The 20,763-nt window shown below is 42.6% G+C and overlaps 2 protein-coding genes across 2 annotated transcripts in view; both read right to left on the minus strand.

The window, feature by feature from the left end:
- The window catches only part of cplane2 (ciliogenesis and planar polarity effector 2), a 395,788-nt gene that overhangs the window by 51,608 nt on the left and 323,417 nt on the right, over positions 1-20,763 (minus strand). The gene's annotated exons all lie outside the window — the stretch shown is intronic.
- The window catches only part of ca16b (carbonic anhydrase XVI b), a 128,047-nt gene that overhangs the window by 22,963 nt on the left and 84,321 nt on the right, over positions 1-20,763 (minus strand). Inside the window, 7 exon segments of the mRNA XM_079509913.1 lie at positions 320-458; positions 3,951-4,683; positions 6,762-6,811; positions 6,973-7,081; positions 12,351-12,535; positions 17,744-17,936; positions 20,150-20,307. Coding sequence (XP_079366039.1) covers positions 320-458; positions 3,951-4,683; positions 6,762-6,811; positions 6,973-7,081; positions 12,351-12,535; positions 17,744-17,936; positions 20,150-20,307 — 1,567 coding nt within the window.

Consider the following 20,763-nt stretch of genomic DNA (forward strand, 5'->3'; position numbering starts at 1 on the left):
CCCCGCCCCCTCCCGACCCCCAATATAAATTGACTGCTACAATAACCTTAAATCATTTTGGGCGGGAACCCCTTTTGGTGTTTTAAGCATTGTTATAATTTAGCTATTGAAAAATAGCAGATCGCCGCTACGAGCTTGTAGGTCTGCTATTTTTGAAAAAAAGTAAAAATAAAATTTAAAAATAAATCTTTTTTTTTTTTTTTTGAAAATAATTTGGGGACCCCCTAAAATAATTTGGCGACCCCCCGAGGGGTCGCGACCCACGGGTTGAGAACCCCTGCGCTATAGGGTTCATGGGTTGAAATGAAGAAAGCCTCACCTCCAGTACACCAGCACAGCCAGCAGCAGCACGAGGCAGAGCAGCGTGAGAGCAGAGACCACCACCAGAGGAACCATCCACATCATCTTACCCATCCCAGGGTGAGGGCCGCGGGTCATGTTGGATAGGTTGGTCCGATCTAGAGGACCACACCACACCACACAGTATGTCAGTCAACATATTAACCCATTCAGGCCTGACGTTGAAATAAAAAAAAACGTTCGCTCTGAAAGAATATATATTCAAAGATTTGTGCCGCATTTTTACGATTTTTCAAAAATAGCAGACCTACAAGTTCATAGCGCGCCACTCGGTGGCGCGCTATGAGCTTGTAGATCTGCTATTTTTCAATAGCTAAAGTATAACATAATGCTTAGTTAAAACACCAAAAGGGGTTCCCGCCCAAAATGGGTTTAAAGCTATAATATGACACACATGCGTCCTCAGGTCTAAATGGGTTAACCCTAAAACCTGACAACGTATCCAATTTAAGAATTCTAAGTAACACAGCATAATATGTTTGTATGTTGTCTGTTGTTGTGTTGTACTGTTTTACGTTTCAAACCTCTATACTTGCTGTAAACCAAATTGCCCCCCCCGGGGACACTAATAAAGAACTTGAACTTGATGTTATGTCAATCAATACATAGAATTATATATTTTAGAACAATTGGTATGTTTTATTGTGTATAAGTTTGTATGTCCATTAATTCAGCCATTCCATTTTAATGAAAGATGATAATCTTGTTGATTCAGTTTTTCTTTTCTTCTGTGTGTTTATGTTGTCTGTGTGTTTAACACAAACAAACAAGCAAAGTAATTTGTTTTGATTATACTGATTGCACTTTCAATTGATGAATGTAAAAACAATGAAAGCACAAACATCAAGCGGAGAGGTGAGACGTTTCCAGTTGTGGAGAATGATTGCAAAATAACCCTGTTTAGACCAAGGAGGTAATTGACTGGGTTTACCCTAAGGTGCAAATCAAGGATGGCTGAAATTGCTCCATTATTCTGCTGAAGAGGGACGTGTGTGCTAGAGAGCATACTGTAGGGCAGGCAAACAGCTTTCCATTTATAAGAACAACACCCTGGCAAAGTGTTTTCACCCTGGAAGGAAACTATGTTCTGCAATATAAAGAATGCCCTAAAGCACCAGCGGCCTTGGGCAGAGTCCCAGTTTATGCCTTCAGGCCTTTGGGTTATAGTTACATAAGCTAATCTTGGATCTTTGTCTTTGACTAAGGTAGCTGAGTTAACTACTGTTTAAAATCAAGCTGGTGTTCAATTTAACGGAGTGTAAAAATGGTCTGTTTACATGTCTCAAAGTCAAATGAACACTTAGATATTTACTGAAGCAATATTAAGAGGCCATGTACTTCATGATTATCATGGCTGCAGGTGTTGGCTGTAACGCCTATAGCCATGTGATTAGTGATGCACAATATTATCGGTAGCATATTGATAGCATATTGATAGCGGTCTATATTTCATTAAAAATGCTTTTCACCGATATTGACTGATATTTCACCATATTGACCGATATTTCACCTATATTGACGCAATATAATGTGAATGGCCTTGAAAAAATAACAATAACAAAAAGTATATATATCATCGTACATCATCATGATGTAAAATTGTCCATTCATTGTCAATGGGAATTTAACTCCTTGCCATACAAATGAATGAAAAAAAAAGCAGAGAAGACGAGCTCTTGTTGTCTGCCGTTTGAACCGGAAGTAAAAGTGGTTCCGTGGCAGCCACAGATTAGCCTGGCTAATAAGCCAGACTAATATCACACAACACTGTCGCGGTATATCAGTCTGGGCTGGCTCCACTTGGATTTCATTTCCCGGGGAACATTTTCTCTTTGACGCAATTGGTCAGAGCTACTGTCAGTCAAAAGTCTCAAGCATTGAACGTCACTGTACCAAAGCCCGCCTATATTGCATACCGTGTCCCGATTGGTCCGACCTGTTCTCTGCTGTAGGAAAGAGGCGTGCTACTGAGCCTCGCCAGACCGTAATCCGCTGGTAGGCAACTTTTTTTTGCCAACGGCTGATTCGGTCTGGTTTATTAACCAGGCTAGCCACAGATCTCTGTTGGGTCCATCGGATCGGTGGTTTTATCAGCTCCATCTAGAACTGTGGCAGCCACAGATCTCTGTTGGGTCCATCGGATCGGTGGTTTTATCAGCGCCATCTGGAATTAATGTTTTATCAAGCCCCGAACATCCTACTTTGTCCCATTATTTGGCATAAACAGACTATAGTCCGCGTGCATGTGCGTGTGAACGGACGATTGCAGATTTTGGCTGTTTATTCCATGGATCCTAGCGTCCAATATGAACAATGATGCTCAAAACAGGTGAAATTTATTTTTAAAAACTCTGGATAAAGGCTAATTTATCATACCTTAACGTCTTTGGTAACCTGTGCATTATTAAATAAAACTCGGCTAACCGTCTGTGGCGTCCAACCTGGGGCTATCACCCCTCAAATAATATAACAAGGTTGGTTCACCCTCAAATGTAACCAAAAACTTTGTCACTAGACAAAAGTAGAGTAGCAGCAGTGGGCCATCCTCATTATACAATGGAGAACTTCAGTATATTCCAATGGGGAGTTCTAATTTGACCGTATTATACTGTATGAGTCCTTATATTACCCTGGGCTCCTTGGAACGGTACGGTACGGTAGAATGGCATGACGGATTGACCGAGAAACGTCTTCTGCTCATCTCATTATGTGAGCAGTTCATTTATCAACTGCATCACACTGTCACTTATGTACACTATACTGACATTTTGTTATCATCTACTGCTATTTTAATGGCATCATTTTATTGCTAGTATATATTCCATTGCTATGTTTAACCACGCACCTTATGTATTACATTTTACACTGCTCAGATTGATATCTGACCCTGTTGTTTTCTTTCTCATTATTTTTTCTCTAGCCGAGTTGAGTTGGGTTTGGGGACCACCAGGGGTGGATAGAGACCCTAACTGGTCTCGAACTCTGAGAGAGTACACATTTTATATTCATGTATAATTGTAAATTTTATGTGAAATTAACACTGTGGATTTTATAGTGTAGCTCGGGGTCCCAGAGATAACCCATTGTACACTCTCTGAGTTACAGACCCATAAAGGTGATCCTGTAGATGTTGAGAGAACCAGAGCCATAAGGAACGGTTGTGTTTGGGAAGCAACATTTAAATGTAAAATAATAATTCATCAGTGATGTGGATATAGGATTACGATTGTGGTTCCTTAACGATTTCCTCTTAACGGTCCGATTCATTAATTGTTCCCTTTCACGATTCCTATAGGGGATCCAAATGGACCCGTACAGGTAACTCTGACCCTAAAGAAAACTCTTGAGAGTGTACATTTGTAAACTCTCAGAATTATGGTGGTCCTTGAAATTAAAAGGTTTGAGAACCACTGTTATTGTAATTGTATAGCAGATGTGAAATCCACATACCATACCAGCTCCGACAGTGTGTTTAAAAAAACGGAAACGGTTCCAAATGTGATGGAACCGATTCCGGTTCCTCAATGTTGGATCTGGTTCCGGATCCCAACCCTAGATGTGGAGTGGCCTTCGAGAGACGCTCAACTCACCAGTGTGGACGGAGAACGGCCAGAGACTCTTGTCCTCGCCGCTGTCCTTTGGGTAGAGAGTGGGGCTGATGGGAATCTGCATCTCTGCCGTGTCATTGCGAGGCACCTGGGTGGGGGCTGCGGTGCTGTCTACTTTGACCTGCTGGTCGTCAGCGGTACTCGGGGACACGGTGGTGGCCTGGAGAGCAGGCTTGCCGTGTTCTTTCTCTTTGGCCGTGGATGTGGGGGTGGGGACGGAAGGCTCTTTGTTGTCCACGGTGCCGTTGAGTTGTTTCTCAACGTCGTCCGGAGACGTCTTGCTCTTCCGCCTCTTTTCATCCTCGCCCTCTTCCTCCTCTCCTTCCCTTTCCCCCTCCTCTCCCTCCTCCCCGTCCCGCGTAGCCTGGTTGTCGTCGATGGGCGTGTCCGCGTCAGAGCCCTGCGAGGCCGTGGGCTCCGTGCTGGCCTTCGGAGGGTGGGCCGGCGGGTGGGTGGGTTTGGGGCTCGCCTGAGGTGCCTGAGTGGGCCAAAGAGAGCCAGGTAGGGAGGAAATGACCCCACCGCTGAACCCCAGCCCTGCCAGCACGGTGCTAGTCACCACCGAGGCCACCGTGGCCTGGCTGCCACTAGAGGACGAGGGGCCCATCCCCGTTGCCATGGACACAAAGGAGAAAGGGAGGCCGGATGAGGTCCACGTGGAGGAACCGGAGCTGATGGGAGCCATGTCGGCCGATGACGCCGGAGACACTGTGGGCTGGATGGAGAAACAGTGGGAGATGTTACAGAACCTCACCAGTCACTATAGAGTTGTTTTAGCACATCGTTTCTCAACGTCAGGTTGGGGCCACCAGGGATCCAAATAATGAACTCTTAAGGTCCTTGCAGACTGGATGCATTTTTCTGAAAAACGGTGGAAAAACGCAGCTACAAATTGTGTGTGCAGACACCGTGACCTTTAGTGATTTTTTTTCTATTTAATCTCTGGGACCCTAATCTACACTGTAAAATGATCAGTGTTAATTTAACTCTGGGAGTGTATTGGAACAAAATAGACCGTTACAGACATGTAAGGGTAAATTTGGACCCCGTAGTGGTTGCAAGAACTTCATGTGGCCATTCTATGATGGCCATCTATGATGCCATTATTTTGTAAATCACAAAAAACATCATACTTTATATTTGGCACTTTTTTAACTCGTATTTTGTACTACAAATGTATATGCTAACATTCAGCTTGAAAAATCACGTCACACAATTTAGTGAAACAAATATTTAGGGGAACAAAAGTTACAGTATGTTAAAAATTACAAATACTTAGGTCTTAATTTGGATGAACATTTTGAATATGGTACATCAGTATTGGCAGGATCTGCAGGTAGGGCTCTAGGTGGTATAATAGCCAAAACTAAACAGCTGGATGTTCTGGATATGCTGCCTACCTACTCCAAACTATTTCACACTTGTGTTTGCCCTGTCATGGACTATATGGCAGGTATATGGGGCTCATACACAAATATGAAAGGACATGGTATTTTCTTGGAGTGCATACATTCACTCCTGTATTGGAAAAAATCACACCCGTGTGAACTGAGTGGTGTAAGGTTTTACATAGCATGATCAGCTGTGGTCTGACGTAATGTCTGACGTTAAAGATCTTTGGCTAGGTAGACTCGTCTTCTGATGTGATGATTTGTGACCATGAAGTTGATTCAGCTGGAGTTTTTGTCCGATGTGAGGTATTATATAAGGTAAGGTATTATATAGCCTGATCAGCTCTGATCTGACGTAATGAAATCACACCTGGATGTGATTTCACAACTGGCTTTTTTTGTGCAGAGAAAATGAGCATGGTTGCTACGGTCATCCAGTTCACCCGGGTGTGATTTAATTACGTCAGAAATTATTTTAAACATAGCAACCATGCTCATTTTTTTCTGCACACAAAAGCCAGTTGTAGGAGTGGTTTACACCACTCAAAAATAGGGGATATGAGATGGGAGCCGTGTGAGATAAGGTGGAGAGGCAGCATGGTAGCCCTATGGAATAGATTAAACAGAATGCCAGAGAATAGTATTGCCAGGAAAATCTTGAACTGGGATGTATCGGTAAAAGGTGCATTAGAGTAGAGGATACAACTGGGTTACATGACACTTTTCAAAATAACAGTATTGCAAACATCTCTATGGTTAGACACACTTTATAGTTTATATCAAAAGAAATGGTCAGAGGATATCCTGCATAAACCAAAGTCTCAGCTTTGGTTTATATCCTGTGACCATTTCTTCATTTGTTCTCAGCATGATAAAAAGCTGTTATGCTAAGTAGTACAAGTATGTTCATGCTCCATTATCCAAAAGACAAAGATCTCTGTGTGCCCAACTTCATTCTGGGATCTTGCCCCTGCACCTTGAGACTGCTATAGAGGTATAGAGGGGTAATAGAGGAAGAGGGGATGTGCACTTCCTGTGATAGAAACGATATTAGTTACTAAACACCTACTAAAATAATTTAGTAGGTGTGGAAACCTGGATCTGATATGTTTAAACAACGCAGAGACTGGTTGGATGTTTGAACACAAGATATTCGCACTTGCAGAATACTTAGAGAAAGCGTGGGAAAACATATACAGGTATGTGATGTATATTTCTGTTTTTGGTTATTAACCACATTTTTCTTGTCTTTTATTTTAGTGTAGTTTCTAGTTATCATAAGGGATGGGTCTTTTATCATTTTTCATCATGACAAGACATGCAAATAAAATAAATATTCATTAATTAATTCACAATACTTTGAGTCAGCGACACCGACACATGATACGTTTGGTTAACTCACCATTCCAGTTTTCACAATACGCGATCCTTCGAAAATCCTTGTCGTATTGGCTGGGAAATATAAGGAGAGGTGAAAAGAAATTGATCAGAGCTTGCCTTTGACTGCTCACATGAAAGATGTAGTGATGAATTGATGGTTTATTGAAGATATCTCTGAACAGCAGTGTTTATATGACAGATTTAGTGATGAATGGATGGTTTAGAGAAAATACCTCTGAACAGCAGTGTTTGGCTAAAGTCACTACGCAGGTCTTGTTGACACACAGCCTGCACTCTGAACAAGTACAGCATCTCGGGTGACACATTAGTTATCACTGCTTTCTGCAAGAGAAAAGACACATAAAAAGTACTCACCTTTTTTAGATCCTACAATTTTTGTAACGCATTTTTTCACCTAGTGTCAATTGTCTAATGTAAACCTTGGCGCTACAACAATGGACTGACCTCATGCTTCCTTCAAAGCATGAGGAGGCCGAATCGCTTCTTTTCAATAGACAGGGGGGAGTTTCCCTGGTTGGACGTGGAAAGAACACGTTATTCCAACCAGTTCCCCTCCGTCAGGCACCCCAGCTGGCCAGGGGGAGGCAGTATAGAGAGACCAGGATTACTGGGTGTTTTTTGTTAGGGTACCTACCTACCCTAGGGGGACATGGGGATAACATGCAAACTCCACACAAAAAGGACCTTTTTCCCCACCAGGGTATTGGCACTGATGACGTATATAAAAATATACTTAAAGTACAAAAGTAGAAAAAACGTATTATGCAGAATATAGTGACATCACAATATCATCCCCTCCCCTAACCCCTCCCCCTTTATCATGATACAACAACAGCTGTGGGTGCAGCTTCAGTTCAGGTGGATCACCACCCATCACCACCCACCAGACAAACCAGGCATACTTAATGAACTGGTGAGCGTGTCCACATAAAAACGACATTTTAACAAATACTGTACTTTTTTAATAAATCTTCTTTATATAATAATACCTGATGAAAAATCACAGCACTCCATCTGAAAGTACAGTACTCAAGTAAATGTATTTAGTTACTTGACACCACTGATAACTATATCACACATACAGTAACATAGGTTTGTCAACATTTGCACTTGGATCAACCATTTAAATTTGGATATTGTTAATGACAAAATTATTGTTTTAATGTCAAATTATCAAGTGTTAAAAACGAGATGTCGGTAAAGTCCGAATCTATGGTGTTCAATTTTTGGTTAATATGCCAGTGGTTCCTAAAAATAACCCAGACAAAAAGGTGTCTGGGGAAAAAAACTTGAAAATCGAAATGTAAATGAAGTGGGCAAAATAAAACAGAGGGCTGTGGGGGAGGGAGGGGGGAGAGCACTCTGAATTGGCAGAGGGGTGATAGACGGTGCTGATTGAGTCTAACCACAGAGAGATAAAAGTCAGTGGCACATCAATCACTCTCTCAGAGGGCTTTCATTCTGACGTTCAATTATATTTGCCTTCCACTTTTTTATTCATCTTAACTCATTACAAGTTTAAACAAAAGCCACCCACCCATAGGCCTGTGGAACTTATAGTGGTTTTCTTCAGAAATAAAATATTCTGAGGTGGGTACATTTTAATAGTACCAGGTTAGATACCCCTTTGCCTTCACAACTGCCCTAATTCTTCATGGTATAGATTCAACAAGGTGCTGGAAATGTTCTGTAGAGATCCTGGCATTGCCTTGATTTGTCAGTTTCAGGTGGACGTGATTCCAAATCCCAAAGGTGCTCTATTAGATTGGAGGCCATCTGAGCACAGTGAACTTGTATAGCAAATACATAAGTGTGCCATTAAATTACACAACCATTCTTGTTGTTTGCTAAATCGAAACATACAGGTATCTGTGAAAATAGAGAATACACTGAAATAAATAGACTACTGCACATTTGGGATCACAAATCTACCATAAGCCTTTAGAGGCACTCTAAAGTCTGTTTGAGAGCTTGAGTTAATCCCGCAGTTTAATGGTTGCCAAAATAAACCAATCTACAAGCTCACAACCCATCACATGCATGTTATAGTGTTGCATTTCATGCACTTGGCATGGTCTTCGCCCTCCTTATTGAAGTGCAGCCACACTTTTGATTACATTTATTGTCTGTTCAGCGTACTCGAGTGCGTTTCACACACTGCTCCACTCTCCGCTCATTCACGACGGTGATTTCACAGCCTCAGTCACTTGCACACAGTCAACAGATGCAAATGAAGGAAGAATACATACTTTCAAAGAGCAGCAACAAATTTGGGAATCGTTACCCATGAATGCAAATATGTTGGAACTGGTTCTGTTATCGCTACATTATCAAATTAATCAGTTACTTTTGAAGAGCAATAACTAGTAACTATAACCAATTACTATGGCTGTAAACTAATCACATCCTCTGATATGCGGTGCAGATCATAGCTCAGGAGCCAGCTGTAATTGGTCAGGTTTGAGCTAATCAGTGTACAGTTGAGTAGAAGAAGGGACGTGGGGGACACACAGAGAATTAATCTGGTTATTCTGCAAATGAGGAGACATATTGGCGTAGACGCCGTAGACTTAGAGTACTCTCTGGAAAAGTCTGGGTTTCCGAGGCTACTCTCGGTATAGTGTTAGTAATGTATTGGTGGTCTGCGGTGGCCGAACGGATAGCGGATCGGTCTTGATACCGGAAGGTCGCCAGTTCGAATCAGCGGTCCGACACGTTAAAATTACCACCGCTGAAGTGCCCTTGAACAAGGCATTGAACCACTACGATGAAATGTGTTCTATGAGCAGGGCCTGGCTGGAAACAAGTTCTTGAGCTTAGCCCAGATACCCTGGGTAAATATAGTAATCATTTCATTTCATTTCGAATTGCACGGCTCACTTGACTAATCGACTTTGCCTCAAGGCACAGTTTGATCTGAACTACCTTATCTTTTCGATATCTCACTCACTTGTCTGTATATGGGATGTCAGCATTGATCTGCAAATCTGAAAATACTTTCTTAGCTGCATCATATCGAGCCAAATTCAGCGGGCGCTTTGTCTCCCTCTTCCATTTTCCCTCTTATCCCATTTAGACCTGAGGACGCATGTGTGTCATATTATAGCTTTAACCCATTTTGGGCGCGAACCCCTTTTGGTGTTTTAACTAAGCATTATGTTATACTTTAGCTATTGAAAAATAGCAGATCTACAAGCTCATAGCGCGCCACCGAGTGGCGCGCTATGAACTTGTAGGTCTGCTATTTTTGAAAAATCGTAAAAATGCGGCACAAATCTTTGAATATATATTCTTTCAGAGCGAACGTTTTTTTTATTTCGACGTCAGGCCTGAATGGGTTATCCAGTGGTGTTCCTTTCTGTTTGATTTTGCCTGGTGTTTGGCCGGTTATTTGAAAGCATTTCACCACAAGGCTATACAAAAGAAAGACTGTTAGCCTCTGTTTGATGCCGCTGCCGTCTGTGGTGAGTGGCAGCAGTGAACGGCAGGCGGTCGAAGCTCTTGTCTGCCGCAGCTGCCTTTCAACTAAGAGACACTGGCATTTTGGCAGAACTAAATCAGGAATATAATGTGAAATGATGGGTTGTACCGTTTTTGGCGGGAACATTCTAAGTGTCCAAAGCAATTAGAGCGCGTGGCAAGCTGGCTTTGAGAGTTTCAATAGAGCATCCGGGCCAGCTGGCATACAGTACTGTATTTAACTATGAAGATCTAAGGCCGATTCTACAAATGCCTTCTGCTGCGAAGGCTTTCACTTAGAGTTCCATATATGGGATAACCCATAGTCCCATATATGGAGACAACAGCGATATCCAGCGCTGACATCAGATTAATGTAGAAACTCCAAAGATGGATATAGACAGTGGTGACATCATCGTAACACTAGACTTGCACAGCATTAAAGGCGGCTCCCATGGCTTCTAAACCTGAGATTCCAGGCAACGCATGCGGTATCTCCAACAGGTCAACATATACGAATCAAGGTATCTGGCTTTACAACCCATATACCTTGAATGGCTTGTATTACCTTGGGTACGAGTCTTCTAGATGAGACAGAATAACTGGCTAATGGCTAAGCAACTCGTAGAGCATTGAAGTAGAGGTTTCCACATCCCGGTTAAGTTCGTATCGAACACCACTGTAGCGGGTCCTAACGAAATATTCAGCACTGTTTCGAGCTATTTTACATCCTTCTAAATGAGCAGTTCTGAAACGTTTTCGTAATTATTCTTTTTTTTCCTTTTTTTTTCAAACACAAAACAAAGTTCAAGAATAACAGGTATACAAGCTCGCAGCGCGGCACAAAAGTGATGTGTGGTGAGCTAGTAGATCTACTATTTTTGGATAGCGATCAGAAAGGGATCTATGATGTGAAATTAAAGAAAAGGGTCTCGCACACTGTTTGGAACTTGCAAAAAGGATGCCGTTTTCTACTGTGTGTGTGTGTGTGCGTGCGCGTGCTTGTGCGTGTGTGTGCGCGTCCGTTTTTGTGTGATACAGCTGCACCCTCTGGTGGCGGGCGGGTGGTGTCACAGCGTGACACACAGACAGACATGTTCTGCTGGGTTACATAGTAAGTCGCTTTGTGTGCCCACACAACACTTTCAAAATAGTAACCCAGGGTGTCCACTTTTTACATGTCATTCGACGTCTTGGGCACCACATAGCGGTAATTCCCAGGACGTCTGTGGACGTCTTGGGCACAAAAACTGGTAAGTGGCTCACTACTTTCGCAATCAGTGTGTCACAGTGAAAGTTCTGCTCCCAGCTACGTAGGTGAGTGACAAGGGATTACCAGGGTCATCATATGGGCAAGCAGTCACATCCAGAGTGACTCCATCGAAACCTGTCACCTTCAACACAAACCATTGCCCCAACACACGTGAGGCTCCATAAAGAAATCACACCTCGTAAAAAATAAAAAACATACCCATTGAAAACCCACTTGAGTTCAGACGATCCCAGAAGGCTATGTTGATTTCTGGCAGCAGGTCTTTAAAACAAAAATGTTACCCAGCATACACAGGGAGTAGGAGCATAGTTTCACAGCGGTGGACTAATACATCTCACTATGTGGTCTCTCAGCATGTGTGCTAGTGGTACTGTATAGTGGTCAGCTGATACAGTATGTTCCCATGCGGGGGTATGAGAGACATTGCGTGAATGCCTCTGGTCTCAAGAGGAAATCATGTGAGAGCCATTCATCGTGGTACTGTAGATCAGGGGTTCTCAACGTTTTTGGCCGGGGACCCCCGAAAATGCTTTGGCAACGTCTCGGGACCCCCGCCCCGCCCCCTCCCGACCCCCAATATAAATTGACTGCTACAATAACCTTAAACCATTTTGGTTATTATTGGTATAATTTAGCTATTTAAAAATAGCAGATCTACAAGCTCATAGCGCGCCACCGAGTGGCGCGCTACGAGCTTGTAGGTCTGCTATTTTTGAAAAATCGTGATTTTTTTTTTTTTTTTTTTAAATCTTTAAAAAAAAAAAAATGAAAATAATTTGGGGACGCCCTAAAATAATTTGGCGACCCCCCGAGGGGTCGCGACCCACGGGTTGAGAACCCCTGCTGTAGATATCTTACCGTGCTCTGGTCTCCCGTCTTGACGAAGGTCTTCTCATTAGCCACGTCACTTTTCACCCAGCTGTAGGACACCATGTAACTGCTGATAGGTGGGTGGTAAATGGCGCGTGGGCGTTCCCAGCTCACCATCAACGTGGTCCGGTTCAGTGGCTGGATCTTCATGCTCACTGGGGCACTGCTGCACACTGGAAGATCATAGACAACATGTGTGGCGGAGTGTGTTAGACCAGTGGCTGTGACCCCCCAAAATAAACAGATTTGAAGTCGGGACCCCACACCCTGACATGGAGTTGAGGCATTCAATTTAGGTTCAATTTAGTTTCAAATTTAATTGTGAAAATAGCAGATCTACAAACTCACAACATCTTGCACTGCGATGCGTTGTGAGCTTGTATATTAGCTATGTTCATTCTTTTTGCCTATTTCTTATATAATTTGACAATTTGGCCGATGTTTGACCAGTTTTTATAATATAGTTTGTTGATTACTTTTGATGCAGCAATGGACTTTTCTTCTTTTTGTTTAGGTCTTAAATGTCCTTAAATTGTCACTTCACTGTCATCTGGTAACCTCTCGACCCATAGGTTGAGAACCATTGTGTTAGACGGACAGGAAGGGAGATACAAAATGAACAAATAAACATGAGCATTAGGGAGAAATAGTGTTGCTGGTAGACTGCAGCTTTTTAACACACAGAAACACAGCCAACAAGACAAAACGAACTTTCGTTTTCGTTTGTGTTCCTCCCTCAGATTCCAGCAGCTATGTGTGGTCACGACTACAAGCAAAACATTACGGGTAGTGTTCAGGTTTGTGAGGGCTTGATTGATTGTGCATGCCTCTACATTTATACTTGCTATACTGTGAACATAATGGAGGTGGCCAACACAGAGAAGTGAAATGTCTTCATTATCCTGTGCTGCTGACTTGCTCAGCTGTTGCCACTGTAATAACGAAAGCATAACTCCAACAAGATAGAAAAATATCCACCTCTCTTCCCCCATGTCCAGATGGGGGTCAGACAGGACTTCTAGAGCAGGGAGTAAATCTGGACTGTGTGTTGTATTTGGGGCTTAATGCTAGCGTACCACAGAGAGCTCAGTTAGAATACCAAACAGGCATTATCAATAGCCTACATGTGGTACAGATAACACTGCTGCAAGCCTCTGTTTGTCCTGCTAAGAGTGCAATAATCGATGTTGTGTGAGGACATGGGTCGGTCACTGAACCTCAAGGTGGCAGTGTAGGCTGCAGTATGGCTATTTACTAAAGGATCTGCCAATAAAAGCCAGTGGAAAATGTTTCCGAGCACGTCAAGGCAACAGCACTGATGTAGCCAGACATTACACCCACACAAAGCTCCCTGATACAATGTACAAATGACTGCTGCCATCCAAATTGCATATTGCCACTGTCGGACGGAAACCTTGTACAGTATGTCCCAAACCGCTATTCTTCACAAAATGGAAAAATAACATTTACTGCCCTAAACAAACATTAAAGTCCATAGACTTGGTTGGCAAACAACTGCCATAAACAAGCTCTAAACAAACATTAAAGTCCATAGACTTGGAAGGGGGGCGGGGAATTTTACTGTTTAAAAATACCTTTTGAAATAGTTAAAATAGCCGATCTACAAGCTCACAATGTTTCGATGTAGATCGGCTAGTTGAACTATTTTAAAATGTTTTTTAAAATAGTAAAACATGGCAAATTAGTTTAGGGATAAGGGATAAGGGTGGCGCAAGATGGAGCCCTTAGGCTCTAAACAAACATTAAAAGTCCATAGACTATAGTCCATAGTCCATAGTCCATAGTCCATAGGCTTGCCTATGATGTAATTTCGGAAAGCCTTGCATTGGAGCGGCTAGAGCCCCCCCCCCGAACCATTTTAACAAAAAAAGAAAAAAGAAAAAGAAAAGAGTCGACAAAAACAAAACATTCACAGCACCTTTAATTTATGTAAAAATAAATAATGGAGAATGAGATACAGTACAGGGTTTCTGCCCGACAGCAACGGTATGATGTATGATGTAGGCCTAAGTACAGTGTAAAGGGGTGCGGGATGATGAGGGCAAAACATCCAGAAAAGAACGATCAGCACGGAGGCAAGGTGTGAGGATAAGGTGTGACAGGTGTGAGATGCAGCATGGCTCAATGGATGGCCTTTGTCAGCTTCAATAACTCAAGAGCCATTACTCGCCAGCCGGAGGCATTATAATTTTACGTCTGCCATCATCGTTATCACCACAGTTGTTGTTGTCACCATCGTTTAGCACACTAGCCACGCCAACAGATGCATCAAAACACTAAACAAAAATAGCTCATGTCAAAAACCAGGTTTGAAGCTTGTGCTACGTTCACATTTTGTGCGGTTCTAAAAGAGATGCATTGTTGTTAAAATGGCACAACGAAGAGAAGATGCTTGAACACATATGAACATTTTGAACACAATTTGGCAATGATATAACAATTGTGACAGGTAGGTAGGTACATGTAGATGGGTTTACTCCTATCTTCTCCAGTCAGCGCGCACAAGAATCCATAGTAGCTGTCTTTATACTAGGGGTGGGATTCACATACCTCCCGATTCAATACGATCTCGATACCTAGGGTGCCGATTCGATTTATATTGTGATTCTTAATTATACTGCGATGCAGTATAATTAAATGATTTATTTACGGTTGTATTCCCCCAAGATACTTTGCTTTTTTTTTTACTACAACAATAAAATAATTAGAAACTATATAAACCATAAAATAATTAATCATACACTTCAATGCAAGCCAGATAACATCAATCAAACCCTACTTTATACCCTGTATATCTGCTTCAGCAATGCATCTCACTACACTAACTTAAACTGTTCCAAGTATGATTAAGGTAATCTATCTCAAGATACAGAATAACTTTCATTGTGTGAACTCATACATCTTTTGGCGTTTTAAACATTATGTTATAATTTAGCTATTGAAAAATAGCAGATCTACAAGCTCATAGCGCGCCACCGAGTGGCGCGCTATGAACTTGTAGGTCTGCTATTTTTGAAAAATCGTTAAAATGTGCCTCAAATCTTTCAGAAAATAGTCATGATTTAGAAAACTTTTTTTTTTATTTCGACGTCAGGCCTGAATGGGTTAAAGCAGTAACAATGGCCGCAGAATGGGCATATTTTGATACCACGACGACAAGCATATCATGAATCCTTGCAGGTTAGCAGGATTCCCCTAAAGCAGTGGTTGTCAACCATTTTCATATCAAGGTCCATTATTTATTCAGCATTTGAGCCACGGACCACCATTTGATGACATTTAGCCTTGCAGACCCAAAACGAAAGAACTTGTTGTTGTCGTTGGATAAGATTTTGTCCACAATTCCATGCTGTATTGATGTTGGTACGATTAGGAGAGATAACAGGCAAACGTTGATCAAAATAACAATTCTTCTACATTCTCGAATTGTGTAGATTCTTGTAAATTAACTTAAGTAATGCAGATGTTTAACAATAATTTACTAAGAGTTAAAGATTTAACAATGGTCCATTTGGAACCAACTCTCCATCATTTAGCTGGTGTCCACCTGGAAACCACCTCAAGGACCACTGGTTGAAAACTACTGCCCTGGGTAATGCTTAACAACATCAACCCTAGCATGGTGAACCCAGTGGTTCCGTAACGCCCAGTAACGGAACCACTGACCTCTAGGGGACCCCAGTCAATAAAATATATAGGATTTAAGTGGTCAATTTGTGCTCCATCATAATGTCAGTGTCGCTTGCCAGTAAGAACAGAATTTCAACTTACTGTAACAGCTTGACAAACGGTTCTTTTTGGCAAGTGACACCGTCTTGCGATGGATTATAAATTAAACTTAAGCTGTAGCTGGCAAAAGCACCTCTGTTGCTTCCTTCCTCTTGAGGTGACACAATATAATACATTTTGGGAAGACATAAAATAGTACAACAGAATCTCAAAGAAGAATAGAAGCTCCAGACAGACCCTGGAATTAGGTTGATTTATAATCGACTGGAGGAGAGAATGAACCTGTGTATTCCACAGCCATCTGTACTCCTATCAAAAGGATGGTTATGCTTTCCTAATGGCCAATGATTTCTCAGAACATCACAAATGGCTGCACTGGCTGAAACAATAGAATACATTGTTAAGCCGTACCTCTCTCACCATCAACGGTCTTCATTTACTGTGTTACAATGAATAATTACACGGCACAACCATTGCAACCATTAAAATGATTGCGTGCCAGACTGCAGATGTCTCCCCTGAATATGAGACAGACCCTTTCTACTCCTACAAGCTCACATAAAAAATGATTCACATAAATGTAAGAGAAAAAGCAGTGTGTAGTGTGTGTGTGTGTGTGTGTGTGTATGTGTGTGTATGTGTGTGTGTGTGTGTGTGTGTGTGTGTGTGTGTGTGTGTGTGTGTGTGCGCGCGTGTGTGTGTGTAAGTGAGAGACAGAGAGAGAGAGAGAGAGGGTGGGAGAACAGAAGCGTAGAAAAATAGGCGGACATTGGTCTATACAGTATACATGCCTACCGACATAATGCCACAAAAGCAATTTCACAACTTAATTTGTATGGGTCTATTTTAGCTGTGTGGTATATTAATGATGATTGCTGATATGGCCCGTTAGAGCGCTCTAACTTCATCACGAGCATTCCAAATCAATTCTCCCTGCCAGACATCAACGAGCCCATGTTTTAAAGCAGGAGCAGGTTTTTCTCGGCACAGTCTCCGGAGCTCCTGCAGAGCCCTGGCAAAGCAGGCACTGCAACATGCACGCATGAAGCGAGAATACCAAACCAGGGCCAAAATGGCATTTGATCAAGATAACAAGTGGAAGTATGTTGCGTTCAATTACCACTTAATCCGTGTATACTTCATTAACCGGGATCCCCCAGGGCTGAATATTACGTCCACTCCCTTTTCCCTCTATACAAAAAGTATTTGGTGAAAATAGCCGATGTACACAACGTGTCACCATGTGATGCGTTGTAAGCTTGTAGATCTGCTATTTGCGCAGAATCTTCACCTCAGAGTATAGGGACGTTAGGATTCATGTGGCTCAGGAGGTAGAGCAGGTCGTCCAATGATCCATGGGTCGGCGGTTTGAATCCCGGCTCCTCCTGTCTACATGTCGAAGTGTCCTTGGGCAAGACACTGAACCCCAAATTGCTCCCGATGTGCTGGTTGGTACCTTGCATGGCTTCCGCCGCAATCGGTGTGTGAATGTGTGTGTGAATGGGTGAATGTAATGCACAATCTATGTAAAGCGCCTTGGATAAAGGCGCTATATAAATGCACCATTTACCATTTACCATTTAATACATGACCCGGTGATAATATGCTACACAACGGAGCTCATTTCTTACCTCTAGATGCTTCTGTGCCATGGGGACTCCTCAGAAAGTCAGTCACATCTTTCTGCCAGGCGTCATTCACGGCAGACTTGAAGACGACCCTGGTGCCCAGGTCCTGTACGGGTCGGTAGTTGTTTCTCAGGTATTCCACAGATTTGACGTGGTCCTGCTGCTCCGTGGTGAAGATGGAATAGAACGCTTCCAGCTAGAAACAAGGGGTACAACAACAAAGGAATGCTCCTCAGCGTTTTGTTTGTTATTTTACGGCAAACTTTTACTTGAAACTTGGTTATCGCAACCTTCTGAATGCAGAGTTTACAATAGTTGCAAAGCTTATACAGGTACAGTATACTGGTCCGTGAGTTGTGTTCGAAGCATTCATAGAGTGTTGTCATACTAATGCTGTTTCAACTGCACAGCGAAAATAGCCTGGCATGGCTAGACTAATATCACTGCGTAGACATGAGTCTGGAACTTCGGTGTGGAAGATTTATTTCCAAGGGGCGGTTACAACAGATTCCAACACCACAGCAAAAACAGTCTCACTTTGAATAGTGCGCTCTGATTTGTCACCAACAACTCTGAGGTGAGCGAAATGTAATTCAAACTGAGGAGTGCCAGACCAGGGATTTATTTTTCCTGTAGCCTGGCAGATTCCAGGCTACAGCAAAAAAAATGCATAGATATTAATTTATTAGATGTGTCTGTCTGTTCATTATACTTTAGCCACTTGTAAGCCCTATTTTATACTTTGTTGTGCGAGTGTGATGAATGAGTGATGAGTGATGTATGGCAGAAACACAATGTATCACATCATATGTTGAGCTTGAAGATCTGACCTCACTGTTTTAAATACAGTATATATTTTTTAACCCGTTCAGGCCTGACGTCGAAATTAAAAAAAAAAAGTTTTCTAAATCATGACAATTTTCGGAAAGATTTGAGGCACATTTTAACGATTTTTCAAAAATAGCAGACCTACAAGTTCATAGCGCGCCACTCGGTGGCGTGCTATGAGCTTGTAGATCTGCTATTTTTCAATAGCTAAATTATAACAATGTTTAAAACACCAAAACGGGTTCCCGCCCCAAAATGGGTTAATGGTTAATGTGGTTAAACGCTAACGTGACATGGATGCGTTCCAGGTCTCAATGGATTAAATTAATTTATGACAAGGCCAAATAGCCATTCAGATTGAAAGTACATCTGCTTGCCTTGCAAGTAGCAGCACAGAGCAGACCTTCCTGTCCATTGTACAGGCACCAGCAGGGAAAGAGCATTAAACAGTGTTCTTGGGTGCCAGCAAGGGTGTAACTTTCAATAGGGCAAATCTGCGGCTATCGATTGCTTTGACTGATCTCCTGCAGAGCGTTGTAATGACTGTACATTACAGATGGCCTGGAATCAATGTGTCCTACGGGTGCTTGGAGAAATGAATTACAGGTTCATAAAAGTCTATCTGTGCACGTCACAAACATTGTAGTAGTGGTCAATATCCTTGCGGCAGAAGCCAATTCAGAGCAAAGGATTTGTCTCCCGCAAGCTTATGGAAATTGCACTGAGCTCCACAAATGTCTTTAGCGCACAACACTCCAGAGGAGCGGTGGATGCGTAACCCAAGCCTTGTATGTCTAACAGATGCACGAAGGACTGTGTTTGGGATCAGCAGAAGCACAGTGCATGAGTTGGCATACATTATCTCCCAACAGCATGATCCCCCAACCAGCTGGGAGGAAATTGCGTACAGTGAATAGGTGAGTGGTGCTGGAAAGGCTAATTTACATTAGGATTAGGATAGTAAACCGTTGAGGGAACAATTCACCCCAAAATAAATTTGCATCTGTCGTTACAACACTTTTGGACAATCAAAGCAATCAGTATCTCTCAACAGCAAACTCATTCACTAATCACTAATCGTATAAACTGCCTTTGTGGACAAAAGCAGTTACATTTTAAAAGCTTACAGTTACTGTCACTGAATGAGCATTACCATGATACTGTACATGTATCAGAGCAATCACACGCCCACCATCATTCAAAACGCCAGTAATTGGCTACACCGTCCTGCTTAATCATCCACTATATAGGCAGTTAAGGTTTGATATGCAGAGAGAGGCGTGAGGGCGGTGAGGAGACAGGAAGAGGCGAGGCAGATGTTGGGGAAAATAGCCTATGCATAGACAAAGCGATTTGTTGGCTTTGTGCAAATGGGCACCGATTGTGTGTGTGTGTTGTGTGTATGCATGCATGTGTAGTGTGTTTAGAGGCCTTAGCTTGTGTGTGTGCGTGCGTGCGTGGGTGCGTGCGTGCGTGCGTGCGTGCGTGCGTGCGTGCGTGCGTGCGTGCGTGCGTGCGTGCGTGCGTGCGTGCGTGCGTGCGTGCGTGCGTGCGTGCGTGTGCAACTGTAAACATATATACCTGTGAGTATGACAGATATAGCGGCCTGGAGAAGATGATCCACTCCACTACCTTGCTGCAGGGGGGGGTTGTGAGAGAGCCGGTGTATCTGTAATATGTGTCCAGCGTCGACGGGAGCAAATCCCTCAGGATGAATGACCTGAGGAAGGTCTCCTTCTCTGCACAGGGCAAACAACAGGGGAGCAAACAAGAGTAAACGACTGTCTCTTCCGACAGCCAACACAGTCAGGCAGACCTTGTCACTCGCTGATTTAAAGAATCACTCAAACTCAAACGAACCTTGAGTTATACTTTACGGGGTACTTTCAATCGGCTCAATCAAGTGACATTTATAGCACTACCCTAAAAGCTTTATTGGAGGAATGATACTGGTCTGGCAGCATCTTAAAGTCTACCCCACTGGCATCTGTTTGGCGACATCAGAGTGCTAAACTCAGGTTGAGAGAGGAGAAGAAAGTCGAGACAGATATGAATTATTGCTTTGACAGCTAATCCATGATTTGACGGTACTGTGGCTTAGAGTTCTGATTTGTGGTCAGAGAGAGATCCAAATAAATTATCCAAGGATCTGGTTTGTTGTCTGTGAATCGGACTATGAAAGACGACGTAAAACT

This window comes from Electrona antarctica, assembly GCF_951216825.1.
Source record: "Electrona antarctica genome assembly, chromosome: 9".
In the NCBI taxonomy this organism is placed as follows: Eukaryota; Metazoa; Chordata; class Actinopteri; order Myctophiformes; family Myctophidae; genus Electrona; species Electrona antarctica.